Genomic DNA, 20,647 nt, shown 5'->3' on the forward strand with positions numbered 1-20,647 from the left:
TGACTTCATCGATGAGATTTATATTGGTTTTGATGCCTTCAATGTTAGCCTCTTCGTCGAATTCTTCTTCTCTGACAGATCCGACTGGTATTCGAGCCTCTACTCCATACGCTAGCCTGAACGAGGATCTCCTGTGGTCGTCGTTGTTGTTCAGTACAACCAAAGAACACTTAGGGAGCTCGTCAACCTATCTTCCTTTTAGCTAATCGAGCCTCTTTTTTAATCCATTGAGCATAGTTTTATTGGTGACCTCGACTTGTCCATTGCTCTGGGGATAAGCTACCGAGGATAGACGATGCTCGATCCCATGGTTTTTGCAGAATCTTTCAAAGGTGGAGTTCTCGAACTACTTTCCATGGTCAGTATGATTATCTTCGGAACTTCGTACCTATATATGATATTTTGTGTGAGGAAGCATTTTATTTGGTTAGTATTTATTGATGCCAAAGTTTCTGCTTCCACCCACTCTGTAAAATAATCTACTGCAACCACTAGGTACTCTCTTCCACCTGAAGCTTTTGGTAATTTTTGCACCAAGTCTATTCCCCATCATGTAAAAGGAATGGGTGATAGGACTCATGTTAATGGTATTGTTGGGCTGTGAGGTACATTGGCATGTGCTTGGCACTTATCACATCGCTGAACATAATCTTTTGCATCTTTTTGCATTGTTGGCCAAAAATAACCTTGTCTTAGAGCTTTGTCTGCTAGTACTTGAGCACCTATGTGTGCTCCGCATATTCCTTTTTATATCTCCCTTAGGACTTTGGTGGCTTCTAGAGATCCTAAGCACCAAAGCCATGGTCGGGTCATCGAATTCTTGTATAACCGACCTTCTCTGATAGTATACCTGAGCGGCTCTTTACTGAATTGTTTGTGCTTCATTTTGATCTTCTAGGAGTTCATCATGCTCTAGATAGCGAATGATTGGCTCCATCTAGACCTGTTTGACCTATAATTCCATATGGTCGATCGCATATATGCTCGAACTTTTTAATTCTTCAAGGTAGACTACTGGCTTTTTAATTTCTAATTCTTTTGTGGCTAGGCGAGATAATGTGTCTACCTGGTCGTTCTTTGCTTTTGGCACTTGTTCGATTATTAAGTCTGTGAAGTGTTGCCTGTATTGGTTGATCAGACTTAGATATTTGCCCCTTTTTTTTTCTTTTGCTTCATACACTCTGTTCACTTGGTTCATAATCAATGTGAGTCGCTTTTGTTCTCCAAATTCTGAATTCTAAGTGCTCTAGCCAATATGAGGAAGACAAGTAATGCTTTGTACTTGGCTTCATTGTTGGAAGCTTTAAATTTGAACGAGAGTGCATATTTTATCTCAAACCCTCCTGGGCTTTATAAAAGTAACCCAACTCTGCTTCCCTATGCATTGTTGGATCCATTAATAAAAAAAACCCATATTTTTACTTGATCGGGAATTGACTCATCTTCCTTCATCTCATCTTGTGTATGTTGAGTCTCAACTATAAAGTCCACCAAGGCTTGACCTTTAATGGCCGGCCAGGATCAGAACTTAATGTGATGCTTGCTGAGCTCAATAGCCTAGGTGACAAGTTGACCAGCCAAGTCTGGTCGGTATAGTATCTTCCTTAGGGAAAAATTAAAACTGCACTAGGATGGGACTAAAAATATGGTCAGAGTTTTTAAGCAGTTGTGACCAAGGCTAGAGCTTACAAATTTTTCCACTTCTGGGTACTTGATCTCAACATCAATCAAGACATGACTTACATAATATATTGGATTTTGGATAGTACCTTCTTCTTGGACGAGCACATCGCTGACATCAATAGAGGATGTTGCCAAGTAGACAAACAACTCTTTTATGTGGGTCGGACAAACGAGTAGAGGAGGATGTGATAATTTTGCCTTCAACTCATCGAAAGCCTTCTGACATTCCTTATTTCAGACTCCTATATTCTGGCTGGATACATTCTTTAGAGCTTTGAAGAACGGTAAACACTTTTCCCCTGCTCAAGCAATGAATTTGTTCAGCGCTGCTACCCAACCAGTTAGGCATTAAATTACTCTGATGTTCCTAGAGGCTTCATATCTTGAATTGCCTTTATCTTTTCAAGATTACCTTCAATTCCCCTTTGAGATACTATGGATCTTAGGAAATTTTCAGACGGGACCCCGAAAACACACTTCTCTGGCTTAAGCTTCATTCTGTATGTTCAAAGTCATTGAATACCATCGCCAGGTTGGCAATATGATCGGTCTTGGAGATACTTTTTACCAACATATCGTCCACATAGACTTGCATATTTCGACCAATCTGGTTGGCGAAGATTTTGTTTACTGCTCGTTGGTAAGTTGCTCCAATGTTCTTTAGTCTAAAAGGCATTACCTTGTAGTAGTAACTATCCCTATCTGTCATGAAGGTTGTATACTTTTCATCATCTAGCTGCATCAGAATCTGATAATGAAACTACGCATGTCATGGCCGGCAGTTGCATCTATGAGGAGGTAGATCCTTAGAAATGGATAGTAGTCTTTGGGACATGCTTTATTGAGGCCGGTATAATCCGTGCACATTCGTCATTTTCCGTTTGCTTTCTTGATCATTACCATATTAGCCAACCAAGTAGGATGGTCTATTAGTTTTATGAATCTTGATTGCTTCAACTTTTGAACCTTTGTTTGGATTACCTTATGTTTTTCAATAGATAAGTTGTTTCTTTTTTGGACAACAAGAATTGCTTGAGAATTAATACACAACCTGTGCTCGGCTACTTGTTTATCAATACCGAGCATATCATTTGCCGACCAGGCAAGGACATTCGAGTTTACTTTGAGAAACTGGATTAATCTAGCCTTGAAATTTGCATATTGTTCAACTCTAATCATTGTTCCTTGATCTAGTTGCTTTGAACTAAGCTATATCCTTTCCAATTTTTCGACCAATTCAGCTCTTTGCAAGTTTGCATTGCTTCTTCATCTTGATCATCTCTTACTTCCACGACCATAGTTGAGCTACTTGGTTTGCTCTTTTCTTTATATAGTTGACATAACATTGCTGACTTGATTTTTTGTCGGCACTACATTCTTCGATTCTATTTGTGGTTGGGAATTTCATCTTCATGTGTAATGTTGATCCTACGACTTCTAGGGCATAGAGGGTTGGTCGACCTAAGATGACGTTGTAAGCGGACAAGTCCCTAATAACCATGAAAGTTGATTGGACGACCTTTTCTCGTGGGTGTTCGCCAACCCTTAGGTCTAACTTGATTGTTCCCCTTGCCCGAGTAGAGGATCCTGTGAATTCATATTGTTGAGCCCCACATGGGACTAGCATCTTCTCGTCTAAATTGAGTTTTCTGAAAATTTCCAGGGAAAGTATATTTGCTGATGAACTAGTATTGACCAAAACTCAATGTACTTCCGTGCCAGCCAGAATTACTTTAATCACCAGAGCATTGTTGTGGGGAGTCTTGACATCTTGCATCTCTTTAAGAGAAAGTAATGGGTTTCGAGGTAACCCTAATGTTCGGCTTCTCCAATTCAACGTTGCCCACATATCGTGCTTTTCTCTTCGCTTGCTTGACTGACTTTTCAGTTGGACCACCGAGCACTGTATAGACTGGGGACCGTTTTCTCTTCTGATTATTGTCTTCATTTCTTAGTCAACCTCTGCCTTAGCTTCTACGTGTTTCTTGCTTATTGACCTCGCTTGTTTTCTGTCTCTGACAGGTGATTAAGGAGCTTCTTGCTTTGTTCGAAGATGCTTCTTAAAATGCCCTTGGGAGGTTAATTTTTCAATCTCTACCTTTAACTACCTGCAATTGTTAGTCCAATGACCATAATCTTTATGAAACTCATAGTACTTACTTTTGTCCCGCTCCTCTGGTCGTGATTGATGTCTGTTCGGCCACATGAGTAAGCCTTGTCTTTTGATTTGCATGAGAATCTCTGATAGGCTAGTATTTAGAGGAGTGAATGTTCATTCTGATTGGTTTTTGAGCTCTTGTCGACCAGCTCTGGTCGAGATTATATTTGAACTCCTGTTTTGTTGGAGCTTGTCTTTATTTACTTTTGTATCTATGGCCGGTTCCCTCTTTTTGGACTTAATTGTTTCTGATATATTAGTTTGCCTGTGGCTTCAGTCAAGCAAGTCTGCATAATTTTTGAACATGTCTAACATAAGTTTTTCAAGCAAAGAGCAAAGAAGGGGCAATCTTTTCATCCAGATTTTCAATATAAATAGTCAGATTGTTGAATCTCTAGCTAGAGGAAGTCTCTCATTGATTCCGAATGACCTTGTTTGATTGAAAACAGGACATCCTCTATTTTCTTCGTATTTACACCACTTTGGAAGCGTGATAAGAAAACTCGACCTAGTTGCTCAAAATCTGAGATTGATCTATTCTTGAGTCCTAGAAACCAATTGGATGCTGCTCCAGTTAATGAGGCTGGAAAGATTCGGCACATGGCAACTTCGTTTTTATACGAGGACATTACTGACTTATAGTGCATGATATGGTGTCTTGGGCACTTGGTTCCATCGAACATAGTGAAGGTCAGGCAGTTGAAGTACTTTGGCGTATTTACATTGGAAATGGCCCGAACAAAGGGGTCTTCTTTCAGTACAGAATATAGAGTATCCCTACCTGAATCCTTCAGTTTTTTTATTTTTCTTCAAGTTCCTCATACTGTCTGTTAACATAATTCGCTCCTTTGGATAGAAACTTCATTGTTTCCCCTGCTTCGTAGTGGTTCGACCGAGGAGAGCTGCTTTCTTGATCTTCGTAATTATCATCCCTTAGGGGAGGGTCCTTGGACGCTGCCCCACGTGTTGCTCGGGATTTTTAACCATCCTTTCCTTTTACCTTTCCTCGATCTCTCTGAGAAGGTCGTGGTGATTGATCGAGTGGAGGTGCTCGTTCATCTTACTGTTTTGATGCTCTATTACCTTGTCCTCCATTAATGTTTATAGGATTAGCTTGCTGGTCAACTCCTGGCGGAATTACTTGCTGACAGATGCTGGCCCCTAATCAGCTCGGTCATCTCCAACAATTGCCTTTGTAATTCATTAATTGTCGATGGTTGCAAACTGGTTGGATTAGCCTGCTAGGGCATCATTATTAAGGGTTTTCCCCCGTCTTTGCGGTGCATCTTCTTATCGACCTCCAGTCCGTCCTCATTCAAGTCATCCCCAACTAGCATTCTTGATCTGGTGCGCATGATGGCTTTTTAATCAAATTTCCCACAAACGATGCCAATTTGTTGCTCCAAAATCCTGCTCGACAGCGTAAGCGAACTAACCGGCAAAAACGTGCTTGACCGGGCTGGTCGAGTAAAGCCTCTGACGATCTAGTGAAGAACACAACTTTGGATTAAGAAAGTGAGTTGCAATCCTCAATGCTAGTGGGAATAACTCAACTGTTACCTTTCTATGAGGAACCTCTCAGTACTAATAGAGCTGAAGAGATTACCTTGGCCATGTAGTATTGGTGTTCGACTGGAAGTCTACTATTACTCTTGTTCTCTCCAGAGCAGGTATGAACTATTTTCCCCATAGAGAATATTACTCATATCGTAACTGTGGAGTCCAATCTGGACTCTACAAGCGACTCAAATCCATGCCTCTTATTCCTGACTTTAAGGAGTTTGGATCGAGTACGTTATTTTAGCAAGAGCACTTCGTTTTGTGCATGGTCTGATCGTAGGCTTGGTCAGTCTAGCTTATCGTTGTTCGAATCAAGCCGGTTCTCTATGAATTGGCCACATCACTCAGATATTAAAAATTATTATGGGAAAGCTCAAGCTCAATTAACATAATCTAGATGGATGGGATTAATTGGTAGGAAGGGTAAAATTAGGTTCTTGGGCAATTCTTTATTGGATTTTTTCTTTCTTTCTTTCTTCTTCTCTTTTTTTCTCTATTTCTGGTTGCTTCATGTCAGAAAAGGGGAGGGAGGGAGAACTGAGAGAGAAACACATGGGTGGGGGTTGCCGCAGGGTGTGGGAGGATTGGGGGATGGGTCTAGGAGGATTGCAGGTGGTACAGGAGGGGATCTAAGGGACTACCTGGAGTGGGGAAGGGGGAACCAGGGGCTGTGATGAGATGGGGTAGGATAGGTAGCACTACAGACTACAGAGAGAACGGGAAGAGGAAGGCTGATGAGGGTTGGGGTTGGGGGAAGGGGCTGGTATGATATCCCCAACATAACTCTAACCTGGTTGTGTTGTAGGTTTGGGACCCGAGAAAGCTAGTGCTGCCATGCTGTGGGCATTGAGCATATGTCCCACAATTTAACCCGCAAATATGGGATTCGACAGCCCAGACCATGCAGGTGTGAGAGAAGAAGACCGAAGAAGGAACATACTTCCTGATGGGATGCGGAGATGGATAGTCCAATTTCAGGAACTGCGTGTATGAGATCCCGTCTCTCTATGGTAGTATTTGGTCACCTTTGCATACATGGATTTAGTGTAGGAAACCCCATTGTACCTCCCTCAGTGGATGACACCACTGGACTACCAGTCAATAAAGATGGTCAATACCATTGACTGCCGCCTATGGCTGGTCGATGGTATCTAACGTGGGGTAAAGTGGTAAAATGGCTCAAAAAACCCAGAGAGGTCCATACTACGAGGAGAGTCTTATTTCGTGAAAACACAATAGAGAGAGAGAGAGGTTTGAGGAAGTAAAGGAGAGGAGACTAAGGGAAGTGGATTGGTAGCCAAACTTGGGGATCCAATGTGAGGAATTTGCAAGAAGGCACTGGAATAAGGTAATCTCAGTGTTCTCTAAATTTTCATGTAAGATTCTTCGAATTTGGCATGAATGGACTCATGGATGAAGACATTTGCATGGGAATATGGGGAAAAGGAAGGGGGTTTCTCCTATATCATCTGTATGTGTTTCTAAGGCCCTAGATTAGACTAATATAATGATTAATGTGATAATTCAGCATCAATAAGGGGGACTAGACTCAGTTGCAGAAACCTATTTTGATGGGATTGATATGTCCCAGGTATATGATCTGAAACAGCGAGTGTCGTGGTTAAAGCAGAATGGAGGACCAATTGAAACCTGCTTGATGTAACCTGGGTTGGACCTGCCTAAAAATTGGGCCCAAAAATCCAGACCCAAGAGGCTTCCTAAAGCTGGCCCAACTACCCCAGGAGTATTTTGGTCATTTTACAGCTTCCTTTTAGGGCTAAATATGGATCTAGTTTTACTCCCCATGATCACAGGGTCAGGGATCTACTTTCCTTTTTTATTTTGGTCAGTCAATTGCGAGTTATAGTTTTAGTCAGTTGTTTCGTTATAGTAAGGTTGTTAATTGGTTGGAATAAGGGTCCTTATCTCTTATAGTTGGTTTTTTGTGAAATTAGTAATTGCGTCCCAATTTAGCAAGTATTTGTTTATTAGAGTCCAAGTTATGAGGTAGTTGGATCTCTATTAATAAGAGCATCCTTAATTGAGTCAATTTGGGTTTTGAAGGCTATAAATAGCCTAGTCGATGATCGTAATTTCCAGTTGATTTGATGAATAGAAATTGAGTTTGAGATATTGGCTTTTAGAGAAAGTCGTGGGATCCCTTGGGGTGACCTGCGGCTGGGTAATAGGATCTATTTTCACCGTCTTCTTCTTCTACAAGCAGTCAATCAGAAGTTCCAGCAATCCTTTTCAAATTTCCAGTCAGAACAGAGCTCCCCAACCCTTTCCCCACCTCCCTACGCCATCGCACCATACCCCCAGCCTCTCCCCTGCTCTAAGCAACCTCTCCCACCCCTTCTCTCACCTGCACAACCTTCCCCAGCCCCCTCTCCCTGCTGCCACATCAATCCAGCAGCACCCCCACACCCTGCAAGCCCTAGAAACCCCTCCTCTTTACTGTTTCAGACCCCCTTAGGAGCCTTTCCACCCCAAATCAGTTATCTGTCTTGATAAAAAAACAAGAAACCAAAATTTTTTTCAGACATTTTTGCACCTAGTAAAGACTTCTAGATTCTGAAAACCCTAATTTCTGTTAGCAATCAGAAGATCCTTGAAATCTAACCTAGACCTTGGGTTGCATTACTGCCACAACAACCTTCAGGCACTCTGGCGAGAAATTGGTTTTGCCGACCAAATCCCATGACCTATGCTTATGATATTGCAAGGTATAACTCGGTGGTTCAAGAAGATCGAGTGTATCTCTTCCTTGATGGATTAGATGATCAACTTGATAAGGTCAGAGCCTATGTACTACGAATGCAATCCTTTCCCATTGTAAAGCAAGCATATGATCGTGTGAGACAGGAAGATATTCGACAGACAGTGATGCTCTCATCTAGAGAACATGGAGTCTTGGGTGGGGCTGTAATCTCTTGAAGTGAGGGGACGAACTCTAGGCTCCGTTTGACGACAGGTGGAGCACCAACTCAGGAGGTTCGACAAAAAGGAGGTGCGCACGGCAATCTGCCACTGTCTTGGGGGGTGTTCTCATTATGGGAATTCATGACGCATGGAGGATACTTGTTTTAAACGTCATGGGCATCCTGAGTGGTGGGATGAATTACAAAAAAAGAAGGCAGAAAAAATCGGCTGGACAAGGAAGTTCTCAAGAAGCTTTGGCCTCCAGTGGTACTGGTTTATTGTTAGTTCTAAATCAGACACTAGTTGAAGAAGCTGAAGGTAAGTCAAGCTGTGTTTTTCTGTGTCTCTCACACACGTAAGACTACTGGATGGATCATCGACTCTGGGGCCACTGATCACGTGACCTTTGACTCCAAAGGTCTCGCAAGTACGACTAGTCAAACGCGTGACTTAATTACAAATACAAAGGGTCAATGCTCCAGTGTAGCTGCGGCAGGAGATGTTACTCTTTTTTAATCTCTTTGTCTTCCAAATACATTGCTAGTACCATCTTTATCAAATAAATTATTTTCTGTTGGACAAATTACCAGCGACTTACAATTGCTGATGTTTCTAATATTTACCTTTCCCACATTCACACGAAGGAGATCATTGGACATGGTACTAAGAGTGATGGATTATATTTTGGTCTGGTCGTGTCTTACATACTCAGGGTCATCTTAATAAGTAAAAAGGCTTGGTTTTGTTATGGCATTGTTGATTTGGACACCCGTCTTTTGGGTACTTGAAGATTTTGTTTCCCGAATTATTTCGTAATTTTTTAGAGTCATTATTCACATTTGAAACTTGTATTTGGGCAAGGAGTCACTGTGTCAGTTCTTCCTAGTATCAATAAACGGACTAAAATCTTTTGGTTGAATTCATTCTGATGTGTGGGTGCCATCTCCAATCTTTATAGTCTCTGGTGTCCGATGGTTTGTTACATTTGTGGATGATTGCACTAGGATGACTTGGCTCTATCCCATAAAATATAAGGATGAGGTTGCTGCTATATTTGAAAATTTCCATGAAATGATTAAAACACAATTTGATGTCAAGATTTAGTTACTTCGTTCAGATAAGTGGGGGAGAATATAAGAATACCAAGCTTGGTGCCTACTTTCATCAGCATGGCATCACTCATAAAACCTCTTGTACTCAAACACCACGACAGAACTTAGTGGCCGAGCGAAAGAACCGACATATCCTTGAGACCGAAAGAGCTCTTCTTCTAGGAGGACATGTCCCGAAAAGGTTTTGGGATAAACTGAAAGCCCTCATGGGTTTTGAATTTCCTAACACCATTGTAGAGCCTTACATGTGGAGCTCCCTGGTGTTTTGACTCTACCTCTGAAAGTCTTCGGATGTGCAGCCCCCAAAAATACTACACTACCGCAACCCCTCACGATATATAGAGGAGTATACTGGCGCAGCCTGCACTCTCGCCAACCATGGTCTCACCGCCACCTGTGGTGGAAGTCCGACACCCTTTGGCAGACAAACAGACAGATTCAGGCAGTGGTGGGGTTCAAGGAGAGCTTCTTGACGTTCTGGGTCAGATTGCTTTAGAATAAGATCATGCTGTTGCTACCGAACAATCTCCTATGCATCCTTCTCGCTCCTTAGTAACCGACCAAGCTCCAGAAAATGATCTTGAGGTAAACACTTCTTCTCCACCCTGGGATACTTTAAATGGTTGCAAGATGTGTGTTCTTCCTGACATGCACAAGGGCAACACACCTGACAGATACTCTCCCGAGATCAGAGATCGAAAATTGAAGTATCCTATAGCAAATTATGTCAAGGAGATGATTATTAGAAACATAGAAAAGCTTTCATTGCAAATGTCTCTACCGAGCCCATTCCTGAGAGGGTGGAGGATGCTATGAAGGATCCTAAATGAATGGGGGAATAAAAGAGGAGATGGATGTCTTAGACAAGAATGGTACATGGAGACTCATTACTCTTTCCCAGGGGAAAAAGGTCGTGGGGTGCAAGTGAGTTTTCAGGTCCATTGCGCGATACAAGGCACTGCTCGTTGCAAAGGGGTACACCCAAATGTTTTGGGGTTGATTACTAAGAAATGTTCTCTCCAGTAGCAAAATTAAATATTGTGAGAGTTTTGTTGTTCGTGGCGTCTAATTTAAACTAGCCCTTGTGTTAGCTTGACATAAAGAATGCATTTCTTTACAGGAATCTGAAAGAAGAAATTTACATGAAAATCCCACCTGAATACAAGTTTGATGGCAACCTGAATGCGGTGTGAAGATTGGATCTATCTCTCTATGGACTAAAACAATCTCCCTCTGCATGGTTTGGAAAATTTTGCTCGCCTATGAAGCGGTGCGGGTATGAGCAAAGCAATGCTGATCATACCTTGTTCCTGAGGTGGTGCAATGAGAAGGTAACTCTTCTTATTATCTTCGTTGACAACATTGTTATCACGGGGAATGATCATGGAGAGCATACCAGACTTATGTCTCAATTGAATGGTGACTTTGGAATTAAGAATTTGGGAGAGTTGAAGTACTTCCTTGGAATCGAAGTAGCAAGATTGAAGGGAGGAATTTTCTTGTCCCAGTGGAAGTACGTGCTAGACTCCCTAACTAAGGTCAGAATGTTGGAGTGCAAACCAGCTGATACCCCAATAATACAGAATCATAAGCTTCACGAAAGCCCAATTCAGATTCTTGCAAATAAAGATCTGTACCAACGCCTTGTAGGAAGACTAATCTATTTATCTAATACTAGGCTTGACAGTGCATATGCTGTGAGTGTGGTAAGCCAATTCATGCATGTTCCCATGAGAAAGCACATGGATGCAGTTGTTCGAATCCTCTAATATTCAAAGGCTTCGGGGAAAAGGTTTGTTTTTTGGAAGGCATGGTCATCTTAATGTAGAAGGGTATACGGATACTAATTGGGCCGAAAGTGTTACTGATAGGCGGTTAACTTCTGGTTATCTTTCTATGGTTGGAGGAAATCTTCTTACATGGAGAAGTAAGAAGTAAAAGGTCGTGTCCCTTGCAAGAGCAGAGCCGAGTTCAGGGGAGTTGCAAAAGGGGTTTGCAAGCTGCTTTGGTTAAAACAGTTAATGAATGAGCTAGGTTACCCTCTAATGACGGGCATGAGACTCTTTTGTGACAATAAGGCAGCTATAAGTATCTCTGAAAATCTCGTGCAACATGACCACACTAAACATGTGGAGGTTAATCATAATTTTATCAAAGAGAAACTAGAAGAAGGGTTCATTCAGATTCTGTTCATAAGATCAAAGTGATCAACTGGTAGACATGCTGATTAAAGCTGTATCTGGGAGAGAATTCAAGAGCTCACTTTCCAAGTTGGGTATCTAAGACATTTTTCACCCATTTGAGGGGGAGTGTTGGTGTGAGTTGTCATATTAGCTGGTTGTTGTAGGAATCGATTATGCCCTAAGATTAGATGGAATCATTTTGATTCTTTGTTTATTCAGTTACTATGTTTGTAGGAGAATGATTTTGGCCAAACCTATATATGTATCACCATTCAATCTTCAGAATAGAAGTGAAAAACCAAGTTTTCCCTTCATTGGTCTTTTCATGAGTTCCTTTCATTTTTCTTTTTGTCAAATATCTTACATACAAACATTGCAATGCTTAACATGAATGTGATATGGCCACTGGTAACTGGGGAAATTGCATCCTATAACATTTTTTTTTTTTTTTTGGGGGGGGGGGGGTGGTGGCTAGGCCATTGCCTGCCTCCGAATGCTTATGCATCTCACATCATCAATTCATCATGCATGCCTGCATATGCATCCATGTTCGCATGTGCATCCATGCCATATAGTTGCATTGGGTTTGGATCAATCTCGCAATGCAACCACCCTATCAACAGGGGTATTGCGGTTGGCAACCCATGGTATGAAGTAGAGGTACCATTGGTTGCCCAACATACAAAATGAGAGCCGTGAGGGGACACTGGATACTCTAGTGTACCATTCATGCCACTACCAAAATAGCAGGGCTTGAGGTATTGGTTTAGGGTTGTTGGGGTGTATATCCAGGATAGAAGGTGCTTGACAATATGCACTCCTAGAATTGTGAGTGGAGCCAGGCAAAGATAGTGGGTTGCTTGAGGGGGGTATCCCCAAGCCATTGAGTGCATCCGGAGTAGAGACTTCACACTGGGCTAGGTAAGTCTTAATGCACACTAGTCTATGCCAATGGTCATAATGGGTGGATGGTGAGGATGACGAGGGATGGCAAACCAGGTGTGGACCTAATATCCCTAGACTCTAGTCATGGTATGGAGTGTGGCCCTTACCTTATACCCCTAGGCCCTAGTCATGCACTTTCATTTCGTGGACTGAGAGGCTGTCGCTGAGGACTGGTTAATATTAAAGCATGTTACCGAAGTTAAGAGACCTGCATAACATATATTTAATGAATGTCATGTAGGACAACATCATATGCATTTGAATGTGCTTCTCTTCTCCTCATGAGTTTGGTGGAACTCACCCCTTGGGGATTTCTTCTTTTTTTAGATGGAATCGCAGATTTCGAGACATCACCAGATAGGGAGGAGGGACATAGATCAGAGCATAGCCAAATTCACTTTCTGCTTAATTATTTTTCTGCAATAGATTTGGGCAATTGTAATAAATTAAGAACCTTAAGAACAAAGGAACTGTTGCACATTTTTCCTTTAATTTTACTGCAGTTTATTGGTTATCTCTGTTGTGAACGATGTGGACATACATATGGTAATGCATTGGCTGATCTAGGGGGGCCTTTGTGGGAATCCCGTGTCATCGAGCAAATCCGGATAGCCCCCAGGTCGGGATGTGACAGCTGGAGTGTGTGTACTTACTTGGAGGCTGCTAGAAGTGGAAGACAACTGCTGGTTCTTGAACAGGGATGCTGCAATTGAAGGCAAGAGTATTTGAAACCTGCCGTGGCCCTCCCAAGAAGGCCACAACCTATTTTCCCACAAGAGCTTCAATTCTTTATTCAACGCAGACTATCTTTACAATGAAAAGAATGGCTTATTTATAGCCTTACATCAAGAAAGAAAGACTCTTATCTTTAACTGGGGAACTTACTTAAACTCAGCCAGGACTTAGAAACTAAATCAGCTAGGGTTTTCTTCATAAGTTAGATACCCTTTATAATTAAATAACAGCCACATAAAATAAAGAACTTGACTTGAATTAAAAGACCAAATTATTCATAAAGAGTTTGAAAGACTCCCTATGACACTAGAACTCACTACTAAGACTAAGACTTCAAGACATGAACAGACTCAAAAAATTAAAATCAAAATTCTGAAAATAAAAGCATCAGTTAACTAGGGCTAGAAAATAACCAAACTGCCCCTTTCACGGTTGGCCAGCCCTAGGCCAGGTGGAGTGCCTTTCTTCACATCACCGCCCCTTTTGAAAAACTGAAGATATTAATTCTATTTATTGACATTTAAACTTTCAATCTTCTCTGTAATTCTTTCACCTGTGCTGGTACTCCCAACTGCAAAACATTGCCATTTTGCCATGACAACAATGGAAGCAACTCATCTGAATATAATTACGGAATAAAATTATGTCAAAACCATATCAGATTTCTACTTGAACAAAAATAAAACCATTTTGTTAATATTGGTTGTCAATTTAATTTTCTTTAATATCTCTACTTAGCATATTGCCCGACATATCTATTTTTCATATTCCCATTGAATTTATGATTTTCTGAATTCTTCATTGTCTGATTTGTGTCATCTTGGACAGATAATAGATGGTGAAAGGCTGACTTTAACATTGTGGTTCAGCTGTGACAGTTCACATGATGAGGATGGGAAACTTATTTCTCTTCTCTCTGAGAGTCTCTCAAATAGTTCTATTGATGAGCCTATTTCTTACCTGCCTTTACCAGCGCCCGATAACATGTACTGGTTTTCTCCAGATCAAGGTTCTCAGAACCCATATGGATTTGATATACGCTGGGCTAGAGCACATATTCTTGGATATACTTTTTATTCCTTCAGTAGTCAGCTATTAAGTGCATCTGATAACCTTCCAGAGGGGCCACTACGATTGGCTACAGAAGATGAATTATTTTACAAAGAATTTCTCAACAGTTTGCATGGCCTCCAGGTATCCTTTTGTTGCACTTAAATTCTTCTTCTTTTTTGTCCTTTCCTGTGAAGAGATTGAAGTCTCTTCTTTTCTTAAAATCGATTTTAAATTGTGGATAATTATCTCTTACAGAGACTTCTTGATGTGAACACAAGGACCCCACCATAATTGGGTTCCAAAATTCAAATGCAAATGGCCAATCCAATCTGGCAGAATTCCCCCCTAGGGTATTTTGGTCATTTTTCAGCCCCCCTTTTGGGACTCAATGTGGGCCTAGATAGATCCCCCTCGATCCAAGGGTCATGGATCTACCTTTTTTTTTTTGCTACTTGTGTTAGTCAATTTTGAATTATGTAGTGTTCAAGTCCTTTAGAAGTTAGTTAGTTGTAGATAAGATAAGGTTCCTTATCAAAAGGGGTTCTTATCTTATGGAGTTTGCTTTTATTTGGAAGTGTTAGCTAGAGTCCCAAGTCAAATGTCCTTACAAGATTCCAATCCTAGGGTTATAGTAATCTGATTCCCTTTTGAGTTTGATAGTCTAGAGTTGGGATCCTTATCTATTAGGGATCCCCAACACAGTCTCAAGTCTTTTGTTTTAGGCAATAAATAGCCTTTTTCTTGCATTGTAATATTCGATTCGGATGATTAATAAATTTGATTAAGTTGAGGATTAGGGTCTCCTTCTTGGGTAGGCCTTGGTTGGGTGAAATTGTTCTAGTTATTCATCTTCTTCATCAATCCAGCAGATTATCACATTCATCAAAGCATTCAAGCATTCAAGCATTCATCAAGCAACCATTCAAGCCATCACAGCATAGAAGTAAGGAAACCCCTCCCCCAATCCCTGCATCCTCCTCTTGTCCGCAGCCCCTCCCCACCCATCCACTGCCTTGCACACCAGAGAAACCCCACTCCCTTTGCTGCTGTACCCTAACAGAAGCATCCCCCAATCCCACGGCTAACCTTAGTTACTTCCCCTAACCCCCACGACTCCTCCCCCCCTCTCTTTTACCCGCATCAACCTAGAAACCCCTCCCCCTGCAGATCCCAAACCTCAGGCCCATTAGACCCCTTTTCCCCTTCCCTTGGGTTGCACCTAGCACTAGGGTGTAATCCTAAAATTATTTTCCTAAGCCACATAGATTTCTTCACTCAGAAAAATCCTGCACTTCTTCCTTAAAGTTCTGCAGAATTTTGAAATTTCAAGAAAACCCCGAGTCCTTACCACCTTGGCCCTTCACTCTCTGAATTCAGAATCTGAACTGCAGAACAGTAGCACCATTAGCTCTGAACTGCAGAAAAGCAAGGCCTTTCCCCTTCTCTAACCCGTGCCAAACCTGAAACCTGCAAATACCTTGAACCCTGTTCACACTGTGATTGGATTTAAAAGTGTGAAAACACCTTTTGAAACCCCTAGAATCTTCATCTTTAATTGCTGGAGTTTTGTGGGCATTCATAAATCTAGGGAAATTATATTGTTACCCTTAACCCCAGATCCTGGTTTACATTACTTCTGTATTGTCATTTACATAAGTTGTCTTCATAAATAGTAAAACCTACAGTGACAGGCCACAGTTGATTTTTAACCTTTGGGATGGGCTGAACTTGGAAAAGTTCTGCCTAAGTGCCCTATCTACAATGCTGTCTATCAGAGAAACAGCTTTAGTTGTCTTACTTGATATTGGATATGGCAATCCCTTTTAAAAAATGGGAAACACCAGAGCAACAGTTGGTGAAACCTCCTGTCTGCTGCAATATTTGGGAATGCATGCTAAGGATTATTACTTCATGTTCTATATAGGTTAATCTTCTACAAGGTTTTTGTGGATGATGCCCTTCCTTGACTCCTCCATCTTGTTGACACTTGAGAATGATATAAAATTCCAGGGTCACTGGAGGTGAGTTATAAGTTCCTAAGGTAACTTCTTAGAATGGCTTCTGTTGTATTGCGCAATCTCTTCCTTATCAAGTGTTTTCCTTTGCTGGGTTGCCACTGGGAAGGGCTGGATCTGAACCATGCCATGCTAGGTGTCTGGTCTTAGACAACATGTCACCCACAGGATCATTCTCTTTGCTGCACAAAATTCTCCCATTCTTTGAAAAACTTAACATCTCAACCGCAATCTTTGCTCAAATGAGGAATGAGCTTTTTATGTTGGAAATCAGTATTAAGCCATTAAGAATGCTCTGTAGTTCTCTGAAGCTTGAAATGTAGTATTGTATGTGTGGTTCATGTCTTCTTAGAACTTTTGCGGAGAGGTAAAGTACTAAAGTCAATTTTTTCAATTCCTGGATCAACTTCAATTACTGGACAACCATGGGAATCGTTAGAAACTGTCTCATTGTATTCTAGTTCAACAATGAAAGGAATATCCATGAATCTTCCAAACTGCTTCATCAATTTCACTTCTATTGTATTGCTGAAAGTTTTGAGCCCAACCCTATCAACCATGTCTTCAGATTGGTTTGCAGAAATCTCTTCAGTTTTGTTCACTTGAATCTCTTTAGCAGAAACATCTTCGGTAGAATCTTCTATCACTGTAGTACGATATCTGGTGTATGTTGAGTTTCTTACCTGTACTTGAGCTGTTTTGTGACCATCTGTGGTTGTAAACCTTTGAGAATGATGGGATTTTCTAGAAGGGGCAAGCCTTGGGAAACATACTCACATTGTTAGTAGGTTTGTTGGATCTTGTCGATTCTCTAACCAATCTTGATTTAACCACTACTATGAGGATTGTTCCAATTTGATGAACACTGGTGATGCAGATCCGATGCCAAAGAAAGCTGCTCTTCTTAGAAATCAACCTGGGTTGATAGGTATATTGGTTTGGCCTCTATTGGTTGGGTTACCCTCATAATTGGCCAATTTAATGGACCTCAAGCATGGGTTCGTGAGTTGAGCCCAAAATTTTCTTACTTTATTTATTGGTCCAATTTAAGTGAGGGTAGTAGAGTTTTTTTTTCATTGAATTTGTGTAATTAGAATAGGAGTTTCATGCGTGGGAGGATTAGAGTTAATAATAAGTAGGTCTTTGGGTTGATCTAGTGGTCCTTCAAAAATAGTAGGGTGGTGGTTATTTCTTTCTTTTAGAACTCCTTAAAAAATGGTGGGCTGGTAGTTAGGATTTGGTAGCAATTATATTATTATCTTAGAATTGGGACTTTTATTTCTGTTTTCAGCCCAAAACGGGATTCTCTATTGTATGGCTGTTGGCCATTTAATAACCCCTTAAGGAAAGAGAAAAGTTAATTAAAGGAATTCTGATTTAGAGCCAATCTTGGGATTTATTTGTGGGTTAGAAGCTGGTCAGGGACCTCTTCTTCATCCTCAAGTCTGTTGGATAGTCTCGTGGTCACACCCCTCCTGATGGTATTGACCAACCCAACTGCCGGCTGTGTGACCCATAGTCACAAGATCACCGGTCATGAATCCACAATAATAGCAATCAACATAATACAATAATCATGAGCAAAGAATAAAGGCAATAATATTAATAAGCTGAACTGTCACAGGAAATAAGGAAATGCGAATCAAAGCGTTTATGGCATCCTTTAAATTAATTAAATGAAACAATTCTCTGTCCCCAATAAGGTATCACAATCCATAAAAAAAAACAGAAATCCTAAGGAATGTCTCTACGCTCCATAGGCGACGACCATGCACACACAAGCTCCATTATGTGGCTCATAGAATTAGCAGCTCTTATGTCATGTGGGTGTATCTTTTGCTCAACATATCCATATTAACCTATAAAATCATTTGAAGAGGGGGCCCTGAGAGGGTTGAGTTCTAATCCACTGAACTTGTGAGGAAACAACATGAATATACAAGATATAGATGTGCAAAATGCAATGAAGCCCTAGGATGCATTCTAGTATACTAACCATGTCAATTTTTATCTAGGTAAACACGCATTAAGACATCAGCAGTCTCCTATGGGCAAGTCCACACTCACACTAGCCCCTCACGACTCCTAACCGTTTGTTGGGTGCCATGATCGAATGTCTAAGGATAGGTCACCACTCTCTCACCACGGCCATGGTCAAGGGTAATAGGTCCATCTCATCACATCTCATCGTCACGACTGTTGGTCTGAGACTGACGTGTGTTAGGGATATACCTAGCCATGCAGTGGTTATCTACTTGTCATGTTATTTATGGTCACGATGCCTTTCCTCAAGTCTGCCGCTCCTGTTAGTTCGCTATACTTGTAGGAATGTTGATCCTCACGGCTCCCAACTGTCTATTGGATGAACACCCCACAATCCTATGGTTCGTCCACATATAATATAGCAGTGGCACTTTGTGTCTCTTCACGGCTCTCAACCATCTGTTCGGCGAGCCTCATCCTATACCATGTGCAATCCAACCATAAATGTTACATTGGTAGTACTTTAGGTCTCCTCACGGCTTTCAACCCTCTGTTGGATGTCCACAAGTCACCTTCTGCTACCACGGTTGTTTGGCTTCAATACCCTTGCTAAAATGGTAGTAACATGTCTAGGATCTTAACCTTGCATCTAGACAGTCAACATATATGCACATACATAATTACATGAGATGCATGAGGTACTTAGGGCAATGGCCTAAACTACAACCCCAGATATATTTATAAATATGGATGCCATATGCCAACTAGCCCAACACATATTCTAATGAAGTATAAAATGTACTAAAGAGAGTAACAAATCTATAATCATACACCCACGATGCACCCAATATAAACAACAATATAAAGCCAACCAACACATCATAGGCATACATTTGAGAGCATATTAAGAGCAAGAATAATAGACCTTATTACTAGCAAACAGTTCCCTCATTTGGACCACGTTCCAAAACCTTGAAGATAAATCCAAACTTCACAAACAAAGACTCCACTAACTCATTGGTGTTTGTTAATATAGATTTAAGTTTAGAAATCAATTTGGCCAAAAACAGGGACAAATCACAAGACAGTAAGATGGCGGGTGGTTGCCTGGGACAGGTCTGGTCAATAACCTAGTGACCATCCTTAGTCAACCACCGTGGTCTACTAACAGAACTCCACATCTAAAATTCACACCTTTGATCCACAAACCACAGGGGTTCTTGGCTATTCCCAAGCATAGATTTCAGCTTTGATGCACGTCCAACACCCGCAAATCTAACCATAATAATACACAACTTAGATCTAAACATCAATCTGATCTAAAAGACAACATACCTATGATGGAAAGTTCTGCAGTCGGGGAAGATGGAGAACTCATCCCTCATGCTACATCTGATTAGAGATGATCGAGAATGTAGGTTCTCCAACCAAATCTTAACTTGCCACACTATTTTCATCAATTAATCCCTTCAAAAATTAAATAATTAGGATGGAATAAAAGAAATCAATGTTTTTACTTTCAAGATCGAAGATTAGACTGAGATCCAATTCTTACACTGCAAACTCCACTTTTTCTCTCTCCAAAACCTTACCTCTGACACATTATTGAACCCTTGGCCATCTGACAATAATATAATCACAAAATCAGTGCTTAAAGCCTTTAATTAATATAGACCAGTAAACTTAAAAACCCTGAATTTCCTATACGGTCCCGACCAATCTGGTACCTTGGGCGGCGGCTTGGCAACTAACTGACCCCACTGACCTCCCTTGCTACTGTCAAGCAACAAAATGGCCAGTTGGTCCCAAACTGATTCCAAACATGAATGCAAGCTTGTGGAGACTTCCAATACTCATACCTGGACTTGGGCATCATCCAACTTCATCTTCCAAAAGTTAGTAATCTACCTACCCAATCTGTCTAGGTTTGAGTCCTTCCTTCTATCTTTTTCAAACACGATGGCAAAACCTTAATCTCCACCATCCAAATCCATAGATTTAGATGCTAATCCAGTGGTTTCTAGCTGGATGTTCCACAACTTCTTAGCATTGGATCTACGGGTCCTGGAGCATGCATGTAGGATTTCAAATTAGGATCCTAAGGGGAATTCACATTCTCCATTGGTAAACAAGCAACTCTAGGACTTAGGCAGGGGGGGTCCTTTACCTTCACCAAGAGCAGTTAAGCAGTGTGCTATTAGTTCACCAGGCAAGTCTGGGACCTAGGTAGGGGATTTTTATCCTCCTTTCTTCCGAGGTCTCAAGACTTCTCCGTTCTACCCCTTGTTTAAGTTTTAG

At 41.1% G+C, this 20,647-nt stretch overlaps 1 protein-coding gene across 1 annotated transcript in view; it reads left to right on the forward strand.

Annotated features, from left to right (window-relative positions):
* The window catches only part of LOC149010903 (2-oxoglutarate (2OG) and Fe(II)-dependent oxygenase superfamily protein), a 101,768-nt gene that overhangs the window by 73,910 nt on the left and 7,211 nt on the right, over window positions 1-20,647 (forward strand). The window contains exon 7 of the mRNA XM_089160402.1: window positions 14,127-14,492. Within this exon, the coding sequence (XP_089016528.1) occupies window positions 14,127-14,492 (366 nt within the window). The remainder of the gene's footprint in view (window positions 1-14,126; window positions 14,493-20,647) is intronic.

Source organism: Hakea prostrata, chromosome 7 (genome assembly GCF_041222555.1).
Source record: "Hakea prostrata isolate BN-2017 chromosome 7, UWA_Hpros_2, whole genome shotgun sequence".
NCBI classification, from domain to species: domain Eukaryota; kingdom Viridiplantae; phylum Streptophyta; class Magnoliopsida; order Proteales; family Proteaceae; genus Hakea; species Hakea prostrata.